Raw genomic sequence first — 26,486 nt, forward strand, 5'->3', positions numbered from 1 at the left:
TCTACAAAAAATACAAAGAATTAACTGGCTGTGATGGCATGTACCTGAAGTCCCAGCTACTCAGGAGGCTGAGGTGGGAGGATTGCTTGAGCCTGGGAGGCAGAGGCCGCAGTGAGCCATAGTCACACAACTGCACTCCAGCCTGAGCGACAGAGCAAGAAAGACTTGTCTATAGAAAAAAAAAAAAAAAGAACACCGAAGCAGTAATTTATAAAGAAAGGTTTCTTTAGCTCACAGTTCTACAGGCTGAGAAGTTTCAGGGCATGTCCCTGGCCGCTGGTGACGGCTTTTGTGCTGCCTCACAGTGTGGTAGAGGAGGTCAGCAAAGGACACATACGATGAGGACACATGCAAAGAGGAGAAAACCTGAGAGTTGTCCTGGCTTAATAAGAACCCACTCTGGAGGGAATTTATCCATTCCTATGAGAATTAATCCAGTCTTGTGAGAGCAAGAACTCATTCACCACCTTGAGAATAGCACCAAGCAGTTCATGAGGGATCCGCTTCCATACCCAGATACCTCCCGCTAGCCCCACCTCCAACAGTGCCACATGGGGATCAAATTTCAACATGAATTTTGTTGGAGACAAACATGTAAACCACAGCACTTTAAAAAAACAGTGCGTTGTACCTTGCAGGTGCCTGAGTAACATTGAAAGAATAAAAGTTTGGTAGGAAAGACAGTTGACACCTTGCAGTTTAACTTCACATTTAGAGTATCTTTATATAAATCTGAATGAGATCAGCAATCACACAGAATAGTAGATTTCACATTTAAGTTTAATCACTGATCTCAGCACCATTCAACAAATAGTCTTTTAATGCCTACTCTATGCTGGGGCTATATTAGACACTTGAGGCTTGGTTTAGGATAACTTTATATATACCATAATTTTCTGATATTTTCTAAAGTAAAAAGATACAGGGCCCTTTTTTTCTCCTTCACTCTACATTCAAATCTGTGATTCTTGCTAATAACCTGTATCAGAATTACCTTTTACATCTTAATGTTCTAAGATTAATTTTGCAATAGTTTAGTATTTTTGTTTGTTTTTCTTTATAGGCCCTCTTCGCTCGCTTATTACTTCAAGATCCAGGCAACCACTTAATTAACATGACTTCTTCTACAACGCTAAATCTCTCTGCTGATCGAGATGCAGGGGAGAGGCACATTTTTTGTTACCTTTACTCCTGCTTCCAGAGAGCCAAGGAAGAGGTAAAGGAATAATCCCCATTGAATACCATATTGTCCTCTTGGGTATGACTTTAGCATGTAGGCCAGAGTTGGATCAGTCTTTATATCAATTTATATATGTCATAGTATGTCTAGAACTGAATATCAGGGACAGTAAAGGTTTTATATCAATTTATATATGTCATAGTATGTTTAGAACACTGGATATCAGATGCACTAAAGCTTTAGTCTCTGCTTTCTGTATCTTGGGGTCCACCCTTCTTCCCAGTTAACTAGTGCCTCCTATTCTCTCTAAAACCTCCTTAGAAATCGCATCCTTAAAAAAGTCTCATGAGGCTGGGCACAGTGGCTCACTCCTGTAATCCCAGCACTTTGGGAGGCCAAGGCAGGCGGATCACATGAGGCCAGGAGTTCGAGATCAGCCTGGCCAATGTGGCAAAACCTTTTCTCTACTAAAAATACAAAAAGTAGCCAGGCGTGGTGGCACACGTTTATAATCCCAGCTATTCAGGAGGCTGAGGCAGGAGAATCACTTGAACCTGGGAGGTGGAGGATGCAGTGAGCTGAGATCACACCACTGCACTCCAGCCTGGGTGACATAGCGAGACTCTGTCTCAAAAAACAGAAAAGGATTCATGAATTCATTTCCACTGAGATGTAAATATTAGAGTAGGCTAAGCCTGACATTTCCAGGATTGGAATTTTAAATAGGCAGATAGATGATTCCTTAAGCCAAGGATTGAATCTCTAAGTAATTTTCAAGCATCCACAGGAGACCAGTCTGTCTCTTCTATTCTATTCTATTCACTATGTCTACTTTCATTCCAGATTAGAGTTAGACTATGTGCTCTTTTCTTCATGCTGTTTACAGATTACCAAAGTTCCAGAGAACCTGCTACCCTTTGCAGTGCAGTGCAGAAACCTCACTGTGTCTAATACCCGAACAGTTCTTCTCACCCCGGAGATCTATGTTGACCAAAACATCCATGAGCAACTGGTAGATTTGATGTTAGAAGCCATCCAGGGAGCCCGTGAGTACATGAGCAAAATCTGTAAGCTTCTACATTTTGATTTTCAGATTTAAAATTTCACTAATTGCATTAGAAAGTCTCAGAGCCATTATGGTTCTGGTACAGATTAAGGAAGAGGGCTCGCATCTTGATCTTTGAGGTTGAGTACCAGTAGAATAAAGCCGGCCATGGTAGGACACCCGTGTAGTCCCATCTACTCTGGAGGCTGAGGCAGAAGGATTCCTTGAGCCCAGGAGTTTGAGGCTGTAGTGTGCTATAATCACACCTGTGAATAGCCACTACAATCCAGGCTGGGCAAAAAAGCAAGACCCCCATCTCTTAAAAAAAAAAAAAAAGAATTATTGAAAGTAAAGAGCTAGCGTGTAAAGGCATATAAAAAATCTTGTGCCCTCCTTTCTCTCTCATTTGTCTTCTGTTAGATTTTGAAGATGTAACTGAATTTCTGGAAGAGGTCATTGAAGCCTTGATATTGGATGAGGAAGTTCGAACATTTCCAGAAGTCATGATTCCAGTGTTTGATATTTTATTGGGCCGAATAAAAGATCTCGAGCTCTGTCAGATCCTTTTGTATGCATATCTGGATATTCTTCTCTATTTCACTAGGCAAAAAGATACGGCAAAGGTAGGTCTGAAAGATGATATATATTCAGTTGAGCTAGATGTGTAATACATTATGCTTCCCTATCCTGAAGACACTGTAATATTACCTATAAAATAAGAAAAAGATAGCTTGGTTGTTGTATCAACTTAACTGTTCTGAGGCCCTCCCACCCCATCACCTTATCTCACCATGCAGACAAATAAGCAGGACTTGTCTTCTCTTACAGGTTTTTGTAGAATACATTCAGCCCAAGGACCCTACCAATGGGCAAATGTACCAGAAGACCTTGCTGGGAATAATTCTGAATATCTCCTGCTTATTAAAGACTCCGGGTGTTGTAGAAAATCATGGCTACTTTTTGAATCCATCTCGTTCCAGCCCCCAGGAGATCAAAGTACAGGAGGCCAACATCCATCAGGTGGAACTGTTTACCAGGGTATCCCAGCCCCCTGATCTTAAAATAGTTTTCTCAGAAAGCAGATACAGATAAGGCTGCTTAAGCCTCTCTGGGAAAGCAAATTGATCTAGTTGGCTTTTACATCACATAAATAAATTAAAGCTAGGTGTGGTAGCTCAAGCCTGTAATCCCAGCACTTTGGAGGCCAAGGTGGGAGGATTGCTTGAGCCTAGGAGTTCAGTTTGAAACCAGCCTGGGCAACACAGTGAGACCCCCATCTCTGCAAAAAAATACAAAACTTAGCTGGGCGTGGTGGCAAGCATCTGTCGTCCCAGCTACTCGGGAGGCTGAGGTGGGAGGATCACTTGAGCCTGGGAGGTCAAGACTTCAGTAAGCCATGATTGCATCATCACGCTCCAGCCTGGATGACAGAATGAGACTCTGTCTCAAAAAAAAAAAAAAAAAAAAAAGCCCTCTTTTTAACATATGCTAAGAACAGAGGATAAACCTTTGTGTGGGGTAAGAATGAGCTGCTGCTACTCCTTACCCTTTGCTGTAGCACTGCTACAGCTACTTCCCCGCAACGCTCATTTTTCTCACTGAGCTATACCTTTAGCTCTGAAAACCTTTTGACTGAACTCTAGCTTATAAACCCAGTTTTTCTTCCTTTTCCTGTCTAACCTATGCCCTCTCTATTTGGGCTTCTTCACATAAATTATAGTAGAGGTCTGGCCAACATGAGGCATTTAAATGATTGAATTGGGGATTTAAGTCTCTTATTTATTAGTTTCAGTCTCCTATTCATTAATCATTACAACTCTCTAAGGCAGGGCATGGCAAACTAGCAGTGGCCAAATCTGGCCTGCCACCTGTTTTTATAAATAAAGTTTTATTGAACATAGCCATGCCCATTAGTATATGTATTGTTTGTGGTTTGAATTCACGCTACAGTGATAGAGTTGAATAATTGCTACAGACACTGTATGGCAAGTAATGCCAGAAATCCTTACCGTCTAGCCCTTTGCAGAAAAAATTTACAGACCTATGCTCTAATACTATGTAATGTCATCTACAGTTTGGCAGCCGATCAGAAAATCTCTTATAAGTGCCCAGAAATATATTTTAAAATCAAATTAGGGGATAAGACACAGAGAGTGAGGGGAAAGATTAGGATTAGCATCTTTTTAGAAACTGCCAGTTGCTAAGGTTTGGGAATAAAAAATATTAGGATTGTGAAACTGGAACGCTCTGTGGTTGTGTTTTCTGGTTGAACAGTTCATGGCTCAGTTCCACGAAAAGATCTACCAGATGCTGAAGAACTTACTCCAGCTCTCTCCAGAAACCAAACACTGTATCTTGTCCTGGCTTGGAAACTGTTTGCATGCAAATGCAGGCCGCACTAAGATTTGGGCCAATCAGATGCCAGAAATCTTTTTCCAAATGTATGCCTCGGATGCCTTCTTTCTGAATCTGGGTGCTGCTCTCCTGAAGCTGTGCCAGCCATTTTGCAAACCCAGATCCTCTCGGCTCCTCACCTTTAATCCCACATACTGTGCCCTCAAGGAGTTGAATGATGAAGAACGAAAAATTAAAAATGTACACATGAGAGGTAGGGGAGAACCAGGCTTCTCAAAACTGTGTGTGTGTGTGTATGTGTAACATGTAAAGCATTCACTCCCTTATCCTTTTTCATAGAGTTCCTTTCTCAAAAAAAGATGAGGCAGAAACAAGAGCTATTTAGATTTTTTTTTTTTTTTTTTTTTTTTTTTTTTTTGAGATAGAGTCTCACTCTGTCGCTTAGGCTGTAGTGCAGTGGCGCTATCTCGGCTTACTGCAATCTCTGCCTCCCGTGTTCAAGCAATTCTCCTGCCTCAGCCTTCTGAGTAGCTGGGACTACAGGTGCGTGCCACCACACCCAGCTAATTTTTTGTGTTTTTAATAGAGATGGGGTTTCACCATGTTGGCCAGGATAGTCTCGATCTCTTGACCTCATGATCCACCCGCCTCAGCCTCTCAAAGTGCTGGGGTTACAGGCGTGAGCCACTGTGCCCGGCCGAAATTTTTTAAAGACAGATTTTTGAGAGGAAAAAAAAAACACCTGGTAGCTTTTAAATGTTGTACTTTAGTGAGACCTTCTCTCTGGATTTGGCAGCGTTGCATGTTCATTCATTCATATGTCATAAAAATGAATAAAGCAGAGTCCTCATCCTTTTTGAACTCAGGCTCCAGAAGGCAGATATATTAACAGATAATTATAATGTGGTATAGGGCTAAGCTATGTGAGCACAGAGGAGGGAGTAAACAATCAATTCTGCAGAAGTTGGAGGTCTTCATAGCTGAGTCTTAAGAGACAAGTTAGGTTTTACCAGGCAAAGAAGCAAGAGGGTCCCTTTATACAGAGAGAAAAGCAAGTGTAAAGGTATAAAACTATGGAAAGTCTTGACTAAGGAATGGTGAGAGGCTCAATGTGGCTAGGGCAAGGGGTAGATGGGGTTGAGTTGGGGAGGAAATGGGTCAAGGGAGGAAGGTAGTTGGGGCTGGATTGGAGAAAACAGTACAGAAAAATGAAAAGAAAAGAAATGACTCATAATCCTACCCCTCTAAGTGAAATCACTCTTAATTTTGGTATATTTCATTCCAGTTTTATAATTCTAATTGTAAACTTGATAACTGCTCAAAAGCAAATAATCAAATTCAGAAAAACACAAAATAAATACAAATGATCTATTGCCTATCACTTGAAACAATCTATAGCATTATTCCTTTTAATTTTTGGTGATTTCATGGTCAAGTGAAAAAGATTTAACTGTATTTCTGTAGACGGTGAGAAGCCAAAGATATATTTAGACAAAGAACTAGTATGACAAGATATGTTTTTAAGAAGATATCACTGCTAACAGTATGGAAATTGAATGAGTGTAAGAGAAGACTGGAGACCAAGATGGATGTCAGTGACAAGACATTTACCCTTGTTTTGTCTTTTTTTTTTTTTTTAACCTCTTTGAGGTTTGGACAAAGAAACCTGTTTGATCCCAGCTGTACAGGAGCCAAAGTTTCCACAGAACTACAACCTTGTAACAGAGAACCTTGCCCTGACAGAGTACACCTTGTACTTGGGATTTCACAGGTAACTCCTCTGATGTCATTAGGAAAAAACAGTTGAGTTGTGTTGATAACCGAAAGGTAGAAATGGAGTCTTTGGCCAGGCACAGAAGCTCACATCTTTAATCTCAGGATTTTGGGAGGCCAAGGCAGAAGGATTGCTTGAGGCCAGAAGTTTAAGACCACGAACCTGGGCAAAAAAGACCTCCATCTCTACCAAAAAAAAAAAAAAAATCGCCAGGCATGGTGGCATATGCTTGTAGTCCTAGCTGCTCCAGAGGTTGAGGCAGGAGGATTGCTCTAGCCGAGGAGATGGAGGCCACAGTGAGCTATGATTGTGCAACTGTACTCCATCCTGGGTGACAGAGTGATAACCTGTCTCTTAAAAAAAAAAAGAGAGGGAGAGTCTTAGAGATATAATCTGAGCTTATTCTAAAGGCTCACATTAAAATCTAATAGAAAAGGGGCATTGTACGAATTTATTTGTGTTTCATGAATCAGCTTTGTCCAGATTCCTTAAATTTGTTTTTTTTTTTTTTTTTTTTTTTTTTTTTTTGAGGCGGAGTCTCGCTCTGTCGCCCGGACTGGAGTGCAGTGGCCAGATCTCAGCTCACTGCAAGCTCCGCCTCCCGAGTTTACGCCATTCTCCTGCCTCAGCCTCCCGAGTAGCTGGGACTACAGGCGCCCGCCACTTCGCCCTGCTAGTTTTTGTATTTTTTTTTTTTTAGTAGAGACGGGGTTTCACCGTGTTAGCCAGGATGGTCTCGATCTCCTGACCTCGTGATCCGCCCGTCTCGGCCTCCCAAAGTGCTGGGATTACAGGCTTGAGCCACCGCGCCCGGCCAAATTTGTTTTTAACTTTTATTGTTAGATATTCGCTTTTATCACCTTGGTTGGAGTGCTGTGGCGCATTCTCTGCTCACTGCAACCTCCACCTCCTGGGTTCAAGCAATTCTTCTGCCTCGTCCTCCCAAGTAGCTGGGATTACAGGCATGCACCACCATGCCCAGCTGATTTTGTATTTTTTTAGTAGAGATGGGGTTTCGCCATGTTGGCCAGGCTGGTCTCGAACTCCTGACCTCAGATGATCCACCCACCTTGGCCTCCCAAAGTGCTGGGATTATAGGCATGAGCCACTGTGCCTGACCTGTTTTTAACTTTTGACCTGTTAAACTTTAAAAATTAAATCGCTGTCTTTCTGTTATGATCTGGGAAAGTGGAATTGTTTTCATTTTATATTGCACTTTCTGCTCTTAGATTTTCATTACTGGCCAGGTGTGGTGGCTCATGCCTGTAATCCTTAGCACTTTGGGAGGCCGAGGCAGCCCGATCACTTGAGCCCAGGAGTTTGAGAGCAGCCTGGGCAACATGGCAAAACCCCGTCTCTACAAAATATACAAGAATTAGCTGGGCATGGTGGCATGTGCCTGTAGTGTCAGCTAATCGCGAGGCTGAGGTGGGAGGATCTCTTGAGCCCGGAATGTTGAGACTGCAGTGAGCTGAGATTGCACCACTGCGCTCCAGCCTAGGCAACATAGTGAAACCCTGTCTCAAGAAAAAAAAAAAAAAAAAAATTCATTACTACTCCTGGTGATAAAAGATGAAGTTTGGCCAGGCGCAGTGGCTCACGCCTGTAATCCCAATACTTTGGGAGGCCGAGGCGGGCAGATCACAAGGTCAGGAGATTAAGACCATCCTGGCTAACACGGTGAAACCCCGTCTCTACTAAAAATACAAAAAATTAGCCTGGCTTGGTGGCACGTGCCTGTAGTCCCAGCTACTCAGGAGGGTTAGGGTTAGGGTTAGGGTTGAAGAAGGAGAATTGCTTGAACCTGGAAGGCGGAAGTTGCAGTGAGCCGAGATGATGCCACTGCACTCCAGCCTGGACAACAGAACGGGAATCTGTCTCAAAAAAAAAATAATAATTAATTAATTAAAAAAAAAAAAACCAAGTTCTAACTCTATAGAGAGACAAAAATGGCAAAAATTAAGGAAATGTTTATAAGGGAGTCTGATGAGATCAATAGGACCACAAAAGACATTAGATAAAGAAGATTCTAGAATATGTGAAGATTTTAGAACTAGAATGTATGACTTCCAAAAACAGTTCTGGTTCTGGCTGTTCATTATTCTGTAATTTGTTTTCCTCTGATTTAGCTGATTATGACATGTATAAGTAGAGGGAGAAAACAGCAACGCAGTCATAGAAAGGGACACTAGGAATAGCAATTTTTAATACCTTCTCAAGATACCTGAATTGAGGCAGAGCATTTTTCAAAACTACTCAGTCAACACATTGCTGGAGGAATGAAATTATATCTTTAGAGAGAAATCTCCATCATAGACATTTTAAATAAGACAGTAGATAAAAGTTCAGCATGTGCTTAACCTGCTCAACTGCCTAGGTTCAAACAAAAAATGAGTATCATCTAGTTTCCCAATATTAACTAGCCAAGACATTATCTACAGAGCCAAAGGAAATGATTTTGGACTATTATCCATAACTTTGAATTATGTGTCTTCCTTTCAGTAGAGAATATTAGGCTGACCTTTTCTGAAGAATAATTTAATTTAATATTGAACAACAGAGTGCTGGAAGCTGCTCTTAGATTGCATCTCAGGTGGCTACTAGTTTATATGTGGTCATTACTAATCTAGAGTCCCTTTTCACCAGCTTAGTTTTCTACTAACCGAAGAAAGACTATCCATATAACCCCATCAAAGTATGATCATTGCATCAAAGTATGATCATTGCCCTCATGTGATGTAAAACTATCCTGCTGGGCTTCTTGTACTTTGATTTATTTTATGTAGTAACAGCCCATTCTACACCCTACTCAACCAAGCTGCCTTTGTTTGGATAGTGTATTTCAACTGAAGCCTGCTAACTATTTGCAATTAGCTTTGATTATGTTGAATACATTGCTGTGCACCCTGCCTGTGTCCTGTCAAAAACTTTTGTGAGTGCCTTCTGTGTCATTGCAACTGCAACTCCCTACTATCCTTAAAGAGAAGACTAGATAAATAATTGAGGTGGTTTTTTTTGATTTTTTATTTGGTTTTTGTGTGTGTGTGTGTGTGTGTATGACTTTCTGTTTTCCCTGACCCACTCTCCTCTGCTTTCTTGGGGGCAGGTTGCATGATCAGATGGTAAAAATCAACCAAAATCTGCATCGGCTGCAGGTTGCGTGGCGGGATGCTCAGCAAAGTTCTAGCCCTGCTGCTGACAATCTTCGTGAGCAGTTTGAACGATTGATGACTATCTATCTTTCTACCAAGACTGCCATGACAGAGCCACAAATGCTACAAAACTGCCTAAACTTGCAGGTGTCCATGGCTGTTCTACTGGTTCAACTGGCCATAGGCAACTGAGGGCTCACAACCAATAGAGTTAACCTTTCCTTTGCCAGATGGCTACAGCTCTTTGGCTTATGTGCCAGGTAAGCAGGCTCGCCCTTGGGAATGTCCTATTTATAGCCTTCTGAGTTTAACTGGGTCAGTTTGGAAGTTTAATCCTCAAAATACCCTTTCTTCATTGTCATTCAGTTGTTTTTGGAGAAACAACTCAAACTTAGATAATATCTACTGGTCAAAGTATTGGGTGACTAACAACTTGTTCCTCAGCCTTGTGTCCCCACTGCTATGCATATCAGAAAATCATCTTCAAAGGATTAAGTGTAATCAGAGTTTTCAGAGCTGTTAGTTTCTATCATTAATATTTGTTCAACTTACACATTCATCTAACTTTTCCTGTCCTTTTCATAGAAAAAAAATTAGCTCCTATTGGTTAACTCAGAAGGGAAAGAGAGAGAGAGAGAGTTTGTATGTGTGTGTGTGTGTGTGTGTGTATGTGTCAGTGAGTCACTGAGGGGTGGGCAGGTGTTGCCAATCTAATCAGGTTTTGTGTTCTTAACCATTGTATTGGTCATATCATGCTGTGTAACGGATTACCCCAAAACATAGCAGCTTAAAACTACAGACCGGGTATGATGGTGCATGCCTGTAATCCCAGCACTTTGGGAGGCCGAAGCAGGATGATTACTTGAGCCCAGGAGTTCAGGATTGGCCTGGGCAACACAGGGAGACCCTATCTCTACAAAAACTAAAAAATTAGCCAGGCATGGTGGTGCACACTTGTAGTTCCAGCTACTCAGTGGGCTGAAGTGAGAGAATGGCTTGAGCCCAGGAAGTTGAGGCCACAGTGAGCCATAATTGCACTACTACACTCCAGCCTGGGTGACAGAGCAGGACCCTGTCTCAAAAAAAATAATAATTATAAACAAAATAGCAACAACAACACTGCAAACAGCTTACTCAGCTGCATGATTCTGACTCAGAGTTCCTCAGGAAGTTATGTAGCCAAGCTGTCAGGGCCTTAGGAATCTGAGGACTCTGCTAGGGCTGGAGGATCCACTTACAAGCCCAGTCATGTGGTTGTTGACAGGCCTCAGTTGCTTGTGCTATTGACCAGCAGCCTCTTTTCTAGGCCATGTATGTGTCTTCTAAATACTACTCATGATATGGCAGCTGGCTTCCCCCGGAGCAAGTGACCAAAATGGAGACTGTAAGCTTTTATACCCTAATCTTGGAAATGACATAGCATCACATCTACTGTATGCCTCAGAGTTTATCTTCTACTCTGAAAGAGTGAATATAGGAGAGGACTGCATAAGGTCATGAATACCAAAAAGCAGTGATCATTGGAGGACCATCCTGGAGTCTGGCTACCGCCATCACCTAACATGTTAATCTTTATTAGGGCATCCTCACACATCTGAAGGGTTTAAACCACAGTTAACCTTGAGACTAAAAATGTATATATTAGTATACTGGTGTGTTAACATTTTGTGTCATTACTGTTCATATATTTACTTGAATAAAAATTTAAATTGACTTACATTTAAAGGAGATTTTACATTTATTGACTTACCACCATCTCTAGTACCAACAAAACATTTAGTTTTTTTTTTTTTAACCTTCATTAAGTAGGGTGAAAGGAATTTAAATGTTGTTTATTAGTACAAATATACAGATGTTTGGCTAATTCCAGTGAATATTTTCTTTTTCAGAATTTTTTGCAGATAACCTGGGTGATTTTCTCATTTTTCTCCGCCGCTTTGCCGATGACATTTTGGAGACATCAGCAGATTCCCTGGAGCATGTCCTTCACTTTATCACCATTTTCACTGGAAGCATAGAAAGGTGAAGTGCTGTAAGCTTGGTTCTGTCACTGTTTAGGCTGTAAAACATTCAGAAGACTTCTAAACCAAGAAATAAACAAGCCTGAATCATAAGGGGTTGCCTTCAGAAGTTATGGTAACATTAATGAATCACCTGACCATCCATATGGGTAGCCAGAAACCCCACTGTTGAGAGGTATAATAAACAATGAACTTTGCCCACAGAAAATTTAATCCTGCATATAAGGTATCTTATGGAAATTCCACTGCTAGTCCATGGTTAAAGTAGTTAACATAATGCCAGAAACTTACCAGTGGCAGCCAGGTGCTAATGATCTTCTAATAATTATATGATGATAAAGCTTGTTCTTGCTATTCTGAGTTGGATGAGCAGTAAACTTAAGTCAATGTTATTTCTCATTTCAAGTTTTCTCACTCATAGCTTCTAGACCTCTTTTCCAAAGGAAGATACTGTGACTTGTAGAATTGCTTCCCTGATTTTTTTGATGCATAGGCTAAAGGAAATGGAAACTCTGTGTACAAAAGTGAAGATTTGCTGCACAGTGAAGAGAATGACCCACAATTCCCTGAGCTGTATCAGTGATAAGTAGAGAGAAGCCAATTCTTCACTGAGCTGAGCATACCTAATGAGAAGTCATAAGTCAACAAGTATTATGCATACACTGTATGCGTCATGGGTAATGTAGCATAATTATATTCTAGTCTTTACCCTCAGAAAGCTTGAAAAGGCAAGTTTATTCCACATGAAACTGTCAGAGAATAGTAAGCAGTAAATAATGCATTATTACAGAGAAGTAAACAATGGCTAAGCATTCAAAAACTTAAGTGCTCACCCTCATAGTTGGTAAGCTGTCAACTCAAGAGTTAAATGATGTACCCTGCACCACCACCTCCCACCCTCTACCCACACCAAGAAACTGACAAACTTAAAACTGCAGAAGTGGATCTTTTTTTTTTCCTATAATAATGGTTTAGGGTGGATTTTTATTATTATGTGGAGAGAACAGCGTCATAAATTCGGAGTTAAGCTTATCTGCTCATCTTGCTTTTTTCCCATTTTGCAGAATGAAGAATCCCCATCTGAGGGCCAAACTAGCAGAGGTGTTGGAAGCAGTGATGCCCCACCTGGATCAGACCCCAAATCCTTTGGTATCCAGTGTATTCCACCGAAAACGTGTGTTCTGCAACTTTCAGTATGCACCCCAACTTGCAGAGGCTCTAATCAAGGTTTTTGTGGACATCGAATTTACAGGTAAAGCAGTCATGAAGCTGAGCCCAGAACTGAGAAGCTGATACCAGTGGAGTTTTATAGTTTGATCCGTATTTGGATATCAAAGAAATGTCAAGCCATTACTTATTGAATACCTACTATGTGCCAGGCTTGATGATAAGTGCTTTTTTTTTTAACATTATCCCATTGTCACCATCTGAAAACTTTCACTCTATTATCCCTGTTTTATTTATTTATTTATTTATTTTTAATTATCCCTGTTTTACAAATGAAGATATGACTGCCCAAAAGATCAAATTATTTGTCCATGTCATGACATTCACTACCAAGTGGTAGAATCAGGTCTGTGTCACCTGAAGAAATCTACGTATTCCAACACCCTTATTATGATGCTTCATCAAATCAGACTCAAGTTAGACTTTTTGATTAAAACCTGGGTCTTTATTTTTCTCTGCCTTAAAATTACAGAATAGTGCATAAAGAGGCAGTGTACTGGTTGAGAGATTCCTTTATCTTAACCAGACTATCTAATTCTCCAATAGTCTAATGGTTCGATTAAGAATACCAGCAGGCGGCCAGGCACAGTGGTTCATGCTTGTAATCCCAGCATTTTGGGAGGCCGAAGTAGGCAGATCACTTGAACTAATGAGTTTGAGACCAGCCTGGCCAACATGGTGAAACCCCATCTCTACAAAAAATACAAAAATTACCCAGGCGTGGTAGCGGGTGCCTATAATCCCAGCTACTTAGGAGGGAGAGGCACGAGAATCGCTTGAATTCGGGAGGCGGAGGTGGCAGTGAGCTGAGATTGCACCACTGCACCCCAGCCTGGATGACAGAGCAAGAAATCCCTCTCAAAAAAAAAAAAACACCAGTGGGCAACATTCCTTCTCTATCTAACCCTGAGCCCCTGTGTTTGTTTAAACAGTACCCTGTCTCAGTCAGTAAATAAGATATGTCAAGAAGTTGTTGAAGACCATTTTTTAAAGGGATGTCTACCATCCAATGATAAATACAACTAACATTTAAAGAGGCATTTAACATTTTACTGGCCGCCTTTCCATATTTGGATTCTGGTTTTTTTAATTCGCTCACCTATCAGCCTTAGTTTCCTCATCTATAAAATGGGTCAAAGTGATGATTAAGTGAAATAATGCATGTAAATCTTTATAATGCATAAGAAATTGTATAATAAATCACTGCAGTTACCTCATTATGTGACCATACGACCAAAGTGTTGTAATGGAGTACAATTTCTGTTTTATTTCTGAGGAAGTGGAAGCTGAAAAAGATTAAGAGACTTAGATTAAGCAGAGCCAGAATGAAAACCTAGGTCTTTTGACTCCAAATCCTACACTCTTCCTTTATTATGACCCAGCCTGTGGAGCTCTAATAATACCTTTGGTATTTCTTTTTTTTTTTTGAGACAGAGTCTCGCTCTATGGCCCAGGCTGGAGTGCAGTGGCCGGATCTCAGCTCACTGCAAGCTCCGCCTCCCGGGTTTATGCCATTCTCCTGCCTCAGCCTCCCGAGTAGCTGGGACTACAGGCGCCCGCCACCTCGCCCGGCTAGTTTTTTTTGTATTTTTTAGTAGAGACGGGGTTTCACGGTGTTAGCCAGGATGGTCTTGATCTCCTGACCTCGTGATCCGCCCGTCTCGGCCTCCCAAAGTGCTGGGATTACAGGCTTGAGCCACCGCGCCCAGCCACCTTTGGTATTTCAAAAGCAGTATAAGCCTCAGATTTTTAGCTCTTGACCTGATTTTTCAGAGTAATCAAGAACCTGTTGGCTACACAATTGGGATATTGTCTGTGAAGAATGTGGGAATTGCTTAGTGTCCCGTCCTGCACATGGCTTTCACTGCCATAATGGCCAGCCCTGAGCCCTCATTTAAAGCCTGACAAGTACTCATGTTTGGATATGGAAGCATTTGTTTCCCTTGACTTTTGTTTTATAGCTTGGTACTTGTCTCTTGCAGAGTAAGGTATCCTTTATCTCTGTCTCCCCTTTACTTCGTCAGTAAGGAAATGAGCCAACACTTGGCCATAACTTTAGACCTCTAGAAACTCCAGGGCAGATTTTGTTAGTAGTCTTAACACACTCAAAAGCAAATGACTACAAAGCAAATGACTACACATAGGCATAAGCTCTTCCTCTTATGACACCACCGTTGCTGATATTTTGCTCTTGCCTTACTCCAGGAGACCCCCATCAATTTGAACAGAAGTTTAATTACCGTCGTCCCATGTATCCTATCCTAAGATACATGTGGGGGACAGATACCTATCGGGAGAGCATTAAGGTGAGAGAGTTTCTGATGAAACCTGTTGCTTTATATAAGCCCCAATGAGTTGTAATTCAATACTAAAATGGTTTTCTTGTGGGCTGGGACTTATAGGATTTGGCTGACTATGCCTCTAAGAATTTAGAAGCCATGAATCCCCCACTTTTCCTCCGCTTTCTTAACCTGCTAATGAATGATGCCATCTTCCTTTTGGATGAAGCCATACAGGTGAGAAAAAAAGATTTAACTGCCCCATACCATCAAATCATCATCAGTACATACATTTTACCTTTTAATCATAATAGAGCAGTCCTTATGCCCCTAGTACCAGACTTGAACACCAAAAATGTGTGGTTAGTAGTGTACCACCAAGCTTGCCATTACAGAGCTTTCTAGTTCATTCCATTAGAGACCAAGATCAAGGGTCATTGAAGCGTCATGAGATGGACATTTTGGCAGAGTTGAAAATACCATATGGTGAAGCCAAACTACATTGTATTGGCAGGAGTAATTCATCAGGCCGGCACAACAGAAAGAAATCAGAGGAGCTAACTTTTGGTCAGTGAAACCCTTTTAATCCCAACATGTCAGTAAAATATCTTACTAAGACAATGACTTTTAACCCACTTTCCTAAAAGATTCTGATTTTTGCACCACTACTTGAAAGAAAATCTCTGATTTGGGTTATTTTTTCATATAAAGGCTCCAAGTTGTCAATATTTCTCATATTTCCACTGCCTCCTAAATTCTTAGCTATATTGTGAAACAAACATTTCACCAAGTATAAAATGCAGCTGGGTGCCTCTCAGCTCCTCCAGTGTATTATTTCCTTAACCTTCCCTGGTGGATCTGCTTACTTCTCCCATAAAAACTTTGCTATCTGTAGAGCAAAACTTCCCTTACCTGTGATGGGTATAGGATGGACAGGGCACTGACCAAAGGGAGATGAATCAGGTAAATCCTGAGGGTAGCCTTTAGACAATCATGAGCTCCTCATTGTGATCAGCAGTCCCCTGAGTAGCTTGTGTTTAATTTGTGAGAAAGGTTTGATCTGATTTCTTCATAATCCTACACTTTAGGGTTTAAGAGAGGTTTTCTTCAAAAGTGAGAATAGGTCCTGTTACAAACAGACCCTTTTAAGCAAGAGGTGTGTGACACAAAGTATGAAGCAGATGGTATTTTCATGAGACTAAGTTTAACAAGTTGTTTGCTACAACAGGAAGGATGACATGAGGTAGAGTTTTAAATAATTATGTTCTTCCACACATCTTGCATATTTGATAGAGCTTTGATTTTTTGTAAGCAATTTGGCAGGGGGGGATTTGTTTTCATCTTTCAGGAAGGAGTCATTGTTTTTTCACTATAGTGTGGGGTTTTTTAGTTTTTTTGTTTCTTGGCCTGGGTTTCATATATTAAACTCTTCATCCTTCTTTCCATTTAACAATGATATACTATTTCTAAGGGAATTACCTGTGAATCTACCCAAGCTGAAACAAATCTGTATGAAGCCACAATTTCTTTCTTTCCTGAAAGTTCTTTTGAGCTTCAGCCCTATGCTGAGAAATAAAAGCTCATGTCTCTTACATGGTCCCTTGTTTTCCCAGCTTAGTTGACTGGATTTTTAATAGGACCTCCTAAATGTCACATCCCTTCAACTGTACCTTTCTTCTCTGATACATCCCATCTCTGGTTTCTGCAGTATTTGAGCAAGATAAAGATTCAGCAAATTGAGAAGGACCGAGGTGAATGGGATAGTCTGACTCCAGAAGCCCGCCGAGAAAAGGAGGCCGGCCTACAGATGTTTGGACAGCTGGCACGTTTCCATAACATCATGTCCAATGAAACAATCGGTACCCTTGCCTTTCTCACATCAGGTAAGGATACAAAGTACTGCTTTACCCCAAAAAAGTAATGGCCAAGATCTGCCTCACTTGAGGGATCAGCCTAGCTGAAACTAAGAATTCAGACCCTGGTGACAGTATCCTCCACATCTGGGAGGGAAACGAATCACTGGAGAAGCTTCAAAAAGAATGATAATGCCTATTATTGACATGGGAATGAAGAAATGGTCACCCTCACACAGCTGCCAGAGAGCATAAGGTGGTAAAATCTTTCTGGAGGACAAGTTAGCCATATAAATATGTGTGTGTCTATACACACACACATGTACATATATGTATGTTAATCTGAGAAATATGCTTGAATCCTGGTTAAATATGGTGGATGTAACAGCCATTTATCTCTACTCCCTCTATAGCTCCACTGTCCAATTCAGTAGCCACTTGCCACATGTGGCTTTCAAGGATTTAAAATGTAGCTAGTCTGAATTGAGATGTGCTATAAGTATAAAATATGTACTGCAAGACTTAGTGTTAAAATGTGAAATCTGCCTATTTTTATACTGATTACATACTGAAATTATCATTTTTAATGTCTCAGCTAAATATGATATAACAATAATCACCGTTTGAGGAAATCCTCTAATGTGAAAAACAAATAGGTGAAAACTTTGTAAAAACTTTTTAAAAAAACTTTTTAATCTCAGAGGGATAAGAGAAGATATAGCAACCAAAAAACAAGAACAAAGAGGCAATGAAAGAGATTATTTAAAGAATAAGAAAGAACTCTTGGATATTGAAATTTTTACCTCAGAAAAGTTAAATATTCAGTAAAAGGGTTAGAAGATATAAATTCAAGGAACTCGTCTATGAACGTAGAACAGAAGGAAAAAGATGGAAATTGAAAGAGAAAGGATAAGAAACAAAGGATGGATCTAGGAAGTCTCAAAAGAGAAAAATGGAGGGAAGGAAGTTATCAAAGATACCAAAAAATCCCCAAGACTCAAAGATAGCCTCTAAATTGAAAGGGCTTGCCAAGGGCCCTGCACAGAGAATTTTTTAAAACCCACACTGAGGTATAACATTGTGAAATTTTCGGAAATCATGGTAAAAACAAGACCCTAAAATATCCCAGAGAAGTCAGGTAATGTTACCATAGTTTAAGTATCAAAATGGCTTTGCACTTTCAACAGTGTCATTTGAAGCGGAGACACATTTCTGAGGGAAAGTAAACCTAGGAGGAGGAAGGTGGAATTCAACACAAGGGAGACGCAAAGGAGATTCCCAGGATGATGGTAAAAGGAGCTTGTGTGACCACTACATAGCAGGCCTGTAGAGCAAGCAGTCCAGGTTGGAGCAAAGGATAGAAACATCCAGAAAGAATGTTTCCAAAAACTAATCAGCAGCTAGAATGACCGTGTTGAGAGTTTTAAATTCCAATGGAGAGTTTGGAAAGAATTTAGTGATAAGAGGCTCTGAAAATAAGCAAATAAGCAAAAAGTTATACTAAAAAGGAACTATATACTTATTAGGACAGCACATGGCTCTGCTGTGAATAATATTTACATAATTTTAATAACTAAATTATTTGACCAAAAATTTGACTATATGTTGAGGGATTTGTGATAATGACTGAAATTGAAAAATCAACAACTATCAGTACCAACCAAACATAGCATTATGATACTGTCTGGCTTGTTAAATTTGACATGTATAAATTTTTTTTTTTTTTTAATTTTTGGAACTCATGCCCTATGACATAGCAGTTCCTTACAGATTTGTTAAGAAGAAGCGATAGGCTGGGCGCGGTGGCTTACGCCTGTAATCCTAGCACTTTGGGAGGCCGAGGCGGGCGGATCACAAGGTCAGGAGATCGAGACCATCTTGGCTAACACGGTGAAACTCCATCTCCACTAAAAATACAAAAAATTAGCCAGGCATGGTGTCAGGTGCCTGTAGTCCCAGCTACTCGGGAGGCTGAGGCAGGAGAATGGCGTGAACCCAGGAGGCGGAGCTTGCAGAGAACCGAGATCGCGCCACTGCACTCTAGCCTGGGTGACAGAGCGAGACTCCATCTCAAAAAAAAAAAAAAGAAGAAGAAGAAGCAATAGGCCTGGCGCGGTGGCTCACACCTGTAACCCCAGCACTTTGGGAGGCCGAGGCGAGCGGATCACAAGGTCAGGAGTTCGAGACCAACCTGGCCAACATAGTGAAACCTTGTGTCTACTAAAATTACAAAAATTAGCCAGGTGTGGTAGCACGTGCCTGCAGTCCCAGCTACTTGGGAGGCTGAGGTAGGAGAATAGCTTGAACCCAGGAGGCGGAGGTTGCAGTGAGCAGAGATCACACCACTGCTCTCCAGCCTGGGCAACAGAGTGAGACTCTAGCTCAAAAAAAAAAAAGAAGCGATGAGTCTACAAGATGTATCCACAATGAAGTTCATTGATAAGTGTAGGAAAAAACTGAAAATAGTAAAAATGTCCACCGGTAAAGACGTTAAATAAATAACTTATGGTGCAGTTACAACTGGAAAAGTCAGCCATTAAAAATGATGTAAAACAGGCCAGGAGCGGTGGCTCAAGCCTGTGATCGCAGCACTTTGGGAGGCCGAGACGGGTGGATCATGAGGTCAGGAGATCGAGACCATCTTGGCTAACACCGTGAAACCCCGTCTCTACTAAAAAATATGAAAAACTAGCCGGGCGAGGTGGCGGGCGCCTATAGTCCCAGCTACTCGGGAGGCTGAGGCAGGAAAATGACATGACCCCGGCAGGTGGAGCTTGCAGTGACCCGAGATCGTGCCACTGCACTCCAGCCTGGGCGACAGAGCGAGACTCCGTCTCAAAAAAAAAAAAAAAAAAAATGATGGAAAACAGCCTGGTTACAGTGGCTCACACCTGTAATCTCAGCAGTTAGGGAGGCCAAGGCAGGAGGATCACTTGAGCCCAGGAGGTTGAGACTGCCTTGAGCCATGATTGTGCCACTGCATTCCAGCCTAGGCAACAGCAAGACCCTGTCTCAAAAAAATAAAACATAATTTTTTTAAAAAATGATGTAAAACAGCTGGGCACAGTGGCTCACACCTGTAATCCTCTAACACTTTGGGAGCCGAGGCAGGAGGATCACTTGGAGCCCAGGAGTTTGACACCAGCCTGGGCAATATAGTGAGACCCCATCTCATTTTTTAAAAAGATTATGTGAATCACCCCTATTCTATAGAACTTTCTGTGATAGGCCAGGCGCGGTGGCTCAAGCCTGTAATCCCAGCACTTTGGGAGGCCGAGATGGGTGGATCACGAGGTCAGGAGATCGAGACCATCCTGGCTAACATGGTGAAACCCCGTCTCTACTAAAAAATACAAAAAACTAGCCGGGCGAGGTGGTGGGCGCCTGTAGTCCCAGCTACTCGGGAGGCTGAGGCAGGAGAATGGCATAAACCCGGGAGGCGGAGCTTGCAGTGAGCTGAGATCCGGCCACTGCACTCCAGCCTGGGCGACAGAGCAAGACTTCGTCTCAAAAAAAAAAAAAAAAAAAAAAAAACTTTCTGTGATAGCGAAAATATCCTATAAATCTGGGCTGTCCAGAACCATACTTAACTAGCCACATGTGGCTAGTGTGACTGAGGAATGGATTTTTTTATTTATTTTTAATTTTCATAGCCACATATGGCCAGGGGCTGCTATGTTGGACAGCACAGGGATGTACACTTAATAAAATGGTAAAGTATTTGCAATATAGTTACTGAAAACAGTAAGTTTCAGAATATGTAAAATATGATCATTTTTGTTTTAAAAATGTCTATGTATGTGTAAATATGGACAGAAAAGCTAGAAGGACAAAATGTTAAAATAGCAAGATGTTACCCGTGTTTATCTCTGGGTGGTAGTTTTTGTCTTCTGTTTTGTGTTCGGTTTTGGTTTTTGCTTGTCTGTATTTTCTGCAGTGAAAATGAATTACTTAGTTTTTTAAAAAGTAGTTCCTTCAAAAATTTTAAAAATAAAATAACAGTAGTCCCCAGAGGTCTCCAAATAAATTATACTTAATAAGGAATAGAGTGCTAATGGATTGAGTTTTCAGAGACTTTGGATTCTTTTCCAGAGATCAAGTCACTCTTTGTGCATCCCTTCCTGGCTGAGCGCATCATCTCCATGTTGAACTACTTCCTGCAACACCTGGTTGGCCCCAAGATGGGTGCCTTAAAAGTCAAGGACTTCAGTGAATTTGACTTCAAACCCCAGCAGCTTGTATCAGATATCTGCACTATCTACTTAAATCTTGGGTACCTGAGATTGAAATTTGTCAAGCCAGAGGGGATGCTAATGTTTTGATTTAGGGTTTTGATAGTAGAATGACCGGTTGGTAATTATGTGAAAATAGAAAAGAAATGATTCATTCCTACTTGGTTGATGAAGGAATCTTCTGTAGTTTTTTTTTTTTTTTTTTTTTTCATTTTTTTATTATACTTTAAGTTCTAGGGTACATGTGCATAACGTGCAGGTTTGTTACATATGTATATTTGTGCCATGTTGGTGTGCTGCACCCATCAACTCGTCAGCACCCATCTCTTCTGTAGTTTTAAGTAAGGAGATTTTATCTGGGCAAGGTGTCGTGTGCCTGTGGTCCAAGCTATTTGGGAGGCTGAAGTGGGAGGATTGCCTAAAACCAGGAGTTTGAGACCAGCCTGCGCAACACAGCAGGACTCTGTCTCTAAAAACTAATAAGATTTTGAGTGACCCATGGGACATTAAGATTTCCAATATTCTGCTTTGATCTGTGCAAAGATAAACTTTACTGATTGTACCACTGTTTGGAAAAGTAGCATTCTTTTAAGGTCACATGATACTTGATAGACTTCCTAGAAAGTCTTTCTATATCAAAAAGTATATATATAAAAAATATATATTAAATATATAAATAATATATATATTAAAAGAATGTTCATGGCTTTTAAGTGGTGAGACTACTTGTTCTGCAGCCTATTGTCTCTTCCATTGACCTACCCTCTGGTGAGCAGTTTTTTTCTGATGCTAACCTTCCAGGGATGAGGAGAATTTCTGTGCCACTGTGCCCAAGGATGGACGTTCCTATTCCCCAACTCTCTTTGCACAGACAGTTCGAGTCTTGAAGAAAATAAATAAGCCTGGGAATATGATTGTGGCTTTCAGCAACTTGGCAGAGAGAATCAAGGTGAGGAAGAGGAGGATTTGTTTGCTGATTTCATTAAGAACCACATTATCAGCCAGGCATGGTAGCTCAAGCCTGTAGTCCCAGCTACATAAGAGGCTAAGGCTAGAGGATTGCTTAAGCCCAGGAGTTTGAGGCTGCGGTGTGCTATGATCATGTCTGTGGATAGCCACTGCACTCTAGCCTTGGCAAGATAGCAAGACCCCATTTCCTAAAAATCCACACAAAAAAATCAGATTGTCGCCTCAGCTGTGCTGCTTTTTACCCTATTTCAGGGAGGAAAAGAGCATTGCCATGAGAAAATATAAACAGATGGTTCTTTTTGGTCACTTGGAGCTATAATATTCTTAGTTTTATTCTTGTTTTATTTATTTATTTTTTTTTTTCAGACGGAGTTTCGCTCTATGGCCCAGGCTGGAGTGCAGTGGCCGGATCTCAGCTCACTGCAAGCTCCGCCTCCCGGGTTTACACCATTCTCCTGCCTCAGCCTCCCGAGTAGCTGGGACTACAGGCGCCCGCCACCTTGCCCGGCTAGTTTTTTGTATTTTTTAGTAGAGACGGTGTTTCACCGTGTTAGCCAGGATGGTCTCGATCTCCTGACCTCGTGATCCGCCCGTCTCGGCCTCCCAAAGTGCTGGGATTACAGGCTTGAGCCACCTCGCCCGGCCAGTTTTATTCTTGTTAACATGAGAGTGAGAATAGACATTTAAGAAATCTGCTGGGTGCAGTGGCTCATGCTTATAATCCCAGCACTTTGGGAAGCCAGGGTGGGCAGATCACCTGAGGTCAGGAGTTTGACACCAGCCTGGCCAGCATGGTGAAACCCCGTCTCTACTAAAAATACAAAAATTAGCCGGGCATGGTGGAGCGCACCTGTAATCCCAGCTACATGGGAGACTGAGGCAGGAGAATCACTTGAACCTGGGAGGCGGAGGTTGCAATGAGCTGAGATCACACCACTGCACTCCAGCCTGGGCAACAGAGCAAGATTCCATCTCAAAAAAAAAAAAAAAGAAATTTAAGAAACCTCAACTAGAAGAGAAGAATGTGCACATTTATGTAAGATGTTTTTACGAAAACGTTTATGCACAGAGTTGCCAATAGATTTTAAAACCTAGGGTGTTAATACAGAATAACTTCTTTGGAAAAAAATACAAGATGAGTAGTTTTCAGTCACTAATTTTTATTTTCATTGTCTCTATGTTTGTAGTTAGTAGTTGGCTTCTATTGGAATGTGCTTACATTTTAAAGATTAAAATACTATATTGTATTTAGCTAAATCCCTTTGGTTAGAGTATGACAGCTCTGTTAGCAGTTAAGAAGAAGGAAAATCATGGCACAAAAGTCTAATAGAAAACCTTCCTTGTTGCTGTCAGTCTTCCCTTCATTGAGTTTCTTTATTGAGTTGGACTTCATCTTTGGTTAGAGCTTGTTGCTGTCAGTCTTCCCTTCATTGAGTGTCTTTATTGAGTTGGACTTCATCTTTGGTTAGAGCTTAGCTAGGTGGATCCCTGAGGAACTCGAGTTGTGAAGGAATTAAATGTTGAAACAACTTTAAAATTCCTATACCTGTTTGTATCAAAAATCAAAAACTTCTTTTCATACACAGGCTGCATGAGTGACTCTAATTATGCAAACAATACCCTCCTCCACTTCCCCTTCTCCGTCCCCTTTTGAATTATGGCATTTATAACAGAACTATTGCCAGATGGATGTTATATGTGATGTATTTCTTTTCCTCCTAACATTTCAACCCATTTCCAGTGTGACTGCCAGCAGCTGAGCCAACTTAAAGGTCCAGAGTTGGGGCTCAATGCTTAATTTGTTCCCAGAATATCTATCTTGGCTTGTTTTTGAGAAAATGAAGCTCACATGTGTCACTATCACTGTCAAGGGTTATTAATGACCTGTTTTTTTATTTTTGAGACAGAGTCTCACTCTGTCATTGAGCACACTGAATTCAGCTGCACTGTGAATTCACTTTAACTACCAGATGTTGTATACTCAGTCTCTTGCAGACCTCCAACAACAGGAAGAGGAAACCTATGCAGATGCCTGTGATGAGTTCCTGGATCCCATTATGAGCACACTGATGTGTGACCCTGTGGTGCTGCCATCTTCCAGAGTCACTGTGGATAGATCCACCATTGCAAGACATTTGCTCAGGTAAGCCAGTCCCAAAAAGCAGACTCAAGAGCACAGATATATATTAGTTTGCTATCTTTCTCTCCCAGGCACCTAATACAGTACTTTGCACTCAATAGATACCACATATTAATTTACTGATATGTTGGAAGGCATTTTGGTATCAATTGCTAGGATATAAACATTTCACAACAAAACATTCTGTTAAGAAATGCTAACTTTACCTTACCTCTTCCTGCCTTAAGAAAACAATTTCTGGCTGGGTGCAGTGGCTCATGCCTGTAATCCCAGCACTTTGGGAGGCCGAGCTAGGCAGATCACTTGAAGTCAGGAGTTTGAGACCAGCCTGGCCAACATGGTGAAACCCCATCTCTACTAAAATACAAAAAAGTTAGCGGGGCATGGTGGTACGCACATGTAGTCCCAGCTACTCGGGAGGCTGAAGCAGGAGAATTGCTTGAACCTGGGAGGCAGAGGTTGCAGTGAGCCAAAATCACACCACTGTACTCCAGCCTGGGCTCAGGTGATCCTCCTGTCTCAGCCTCTGGAGTAACTGGGACTACAGGCATGCACCAACACTCCCAACTAATTTCTGTATTTTTTGTAGAGACGGGGTTTCACCATGTTGGCCAGGCTGGTCTTGAACTCCTGGGTTCAAGTGATCCACCCGCCTCAGCCTCCCAAAGCGCTGGGATTACAGGTGTGAGCCACTGCGCCTGGCCTGTTTTTTTTTTATTTTTGAGACAGAGTCTCGCTTTGTCACCGAGACTAGAGTGCAGTGGCATGATCTCAGCTCACTGCAAGCTCCACCTCCCAAGATCAAGTGATTCTCCAGCCTCCGCCTCCTGAGTAGCTGAGACTGCAGGTGCATGCCACCACATCTGGCTAATTGTTGTATTTTTAGTAGAGATGGGGGTTTCACCCTGTTGGCCAGGCTGGTCTTGAACTCCTGACCTCAAGTAATGCGCTCACCTCAGCCTCCCAAAGTACTGGGATTACAGGCATGAGCCACCTCACGCAGCCTGCTTTTTCTTTTTTATTTAAGGTTTTACACTCTATTCACCGTGTGGGTTTACTCACGTTCTGTTGCTGCTGTTGTATCAGCCGTGGTAACCATGAATTTTCCCCAGCCTGCCTATTCTTTGGACAGTCTGCCCCATGATAACTATAGAAAAATCAAGAATGAAGCAATAGGCCGGGCGCGGTGGCTCAAGCCTGTAATCCCAGCACTTTGGGAGGCCGAGACGGGCGGATCACGAGGTCAGGAGATCGAGACCATCCTGGCTAACACGGTGAAACCCCGTCTCTACTAAAAATACAAAAAATTAGCCGGGCATGGTGGTGGGTGCCTGTAGTCCCAGCTACTCAGGAGGCTGAAACAGGAGAATGGCGTAAACCGGGAGGCGGAGCTTGCAGTGAGCTGAGATCCGGCCACTGCACTCCAGCCCCGGCGACAGTGAGACTCTGCCTCAAAAAAAAAAAAAAAGCCGGGCGCGGTGGCTCAAGCCTGTAATCCCAGCACTTTGGGAGGCCGAGACGGGCGGATCACGAGGTCAGGAGATCGAGACCATCCTGGCTAACACGGTGAAACCCCGTCTCTACTAAAAAAATACAAAAAATTAGCCGGGCGAGATGGCGGGCGCCTGTAGTCCCAGCTACTCAGGAGGCTGAGGCGAGAGAATGGCGTAAACCCAGGAGGCGGAGCTTGCAGTGAGCTGAGATCCGGCCACTGCACTCCAGCCTGGGTGACAGAGCGAGACTCCGTCTCAAAAAAAAAAAAAAAAAAAAAAAAAGAATGAAGCAATAAATGGTAGCTTATTAGCTACTGAATGGGCCCCTTAACTGTTTTAGTCCAGCATTAGATAGAAATGAGTGCTGAAAGACTCTGCCTATTTATAGATTTATCTATTTTTTTGAGACAGGGTCTTGCTCTGTCACCGGGCTGGAGTGCAGTGGCATGATCTCACCTCACCCTCCCAGGCTCAAGCGACCCTCCTACCTCAGCCTCACCAAGTAACTGGGACCACAGGCCATGCACCACCGTTCCTGGCTTATTTTTGTATTTTTTGTAGAGAAGGGGTCTCTCTATGTTACCCAGGCCAGTCTCAAACTCCTGGGCTCAAGCAATCCACTCACATCAGCCTCTCAAAGTGCTGGGATTACAAGCACAGCCACCTTGTTTGGCCTCTCCATATTTAAAATTAAGTTATATTGAGCCAGGCACAGTGGTTCATGCCTGTAATCCCAGCACTTTAGGAGGCTGAAGAAGGTGGATCA

The 26,486-nt window shown here is 41.9% G+C and overlaps 1 protein-coding gene across 1 annotated transcript in view; it reads left to right on the forward strand.

Annotated features, from left to right (window-relative positions):
* The window catches only part of UBE4A (ubiquitination factor E4A), a 43,429-nt gene that overhangs the window by 12,085 nt on the left and 4,858 nt on the right, over window positions 1–26,486 (forward strand). The window contains 16 exon segments of the mRNA XM_010367447.2: window positions 1,064–1,216; window positions 2,067–2,226; window positions 2,646–2,848; window positions 3,054–3,245; window positions 4,500–4,833; window positions 6,231–6,351; window positions 9,461–9,695; window positions 9,697–9,766; window positions 11,396–11,528; window positions 12,592–12,779; window positions 14,960–15,060; window positions 15,157–15,270; window positions 16,742–16,916; window positions 20,979–21,159; window positions 21,920–22,067; window positions 24,073–24,230. Coding sequence (XP_010365749.1) covers window positions 1,064–1,216; window positions 2,067–2,226; window positions 2,646–2,848; window positions 3,054–3,245; window positions 4,500–4,833; window positions 6,231–6,351; window positions 9,461–9,695; window positions 9,697–9,766; window positions 11,396–11,528; window positions 12,592–12,779; window positions 14,960–15,060; window positions 15,157–15,270; window positions 16,742–16,916; window positions 20,979–21,159; window positions 21,920–22,067; window positions 24,073–24,230 — 2,666 coding nt within the window.

Source organism: Rhinopithecus roxellana, chromosome 15 (genome assembly GCF_007565055.1).
Source record: "Rhinopithecus roxellana isolate Shanxi Qingling chromosome 15, ASM756505v1, whole genome shotgun sequence".
In the NCBI taxonomy this organism is placed as follows: domain Eukaryota; kingdom Metazoa; phylum Chordata; class Mammalia; order Primates; family Cercopithecidae; genus Rhinopithecus; species Rhinopithecus roxellana.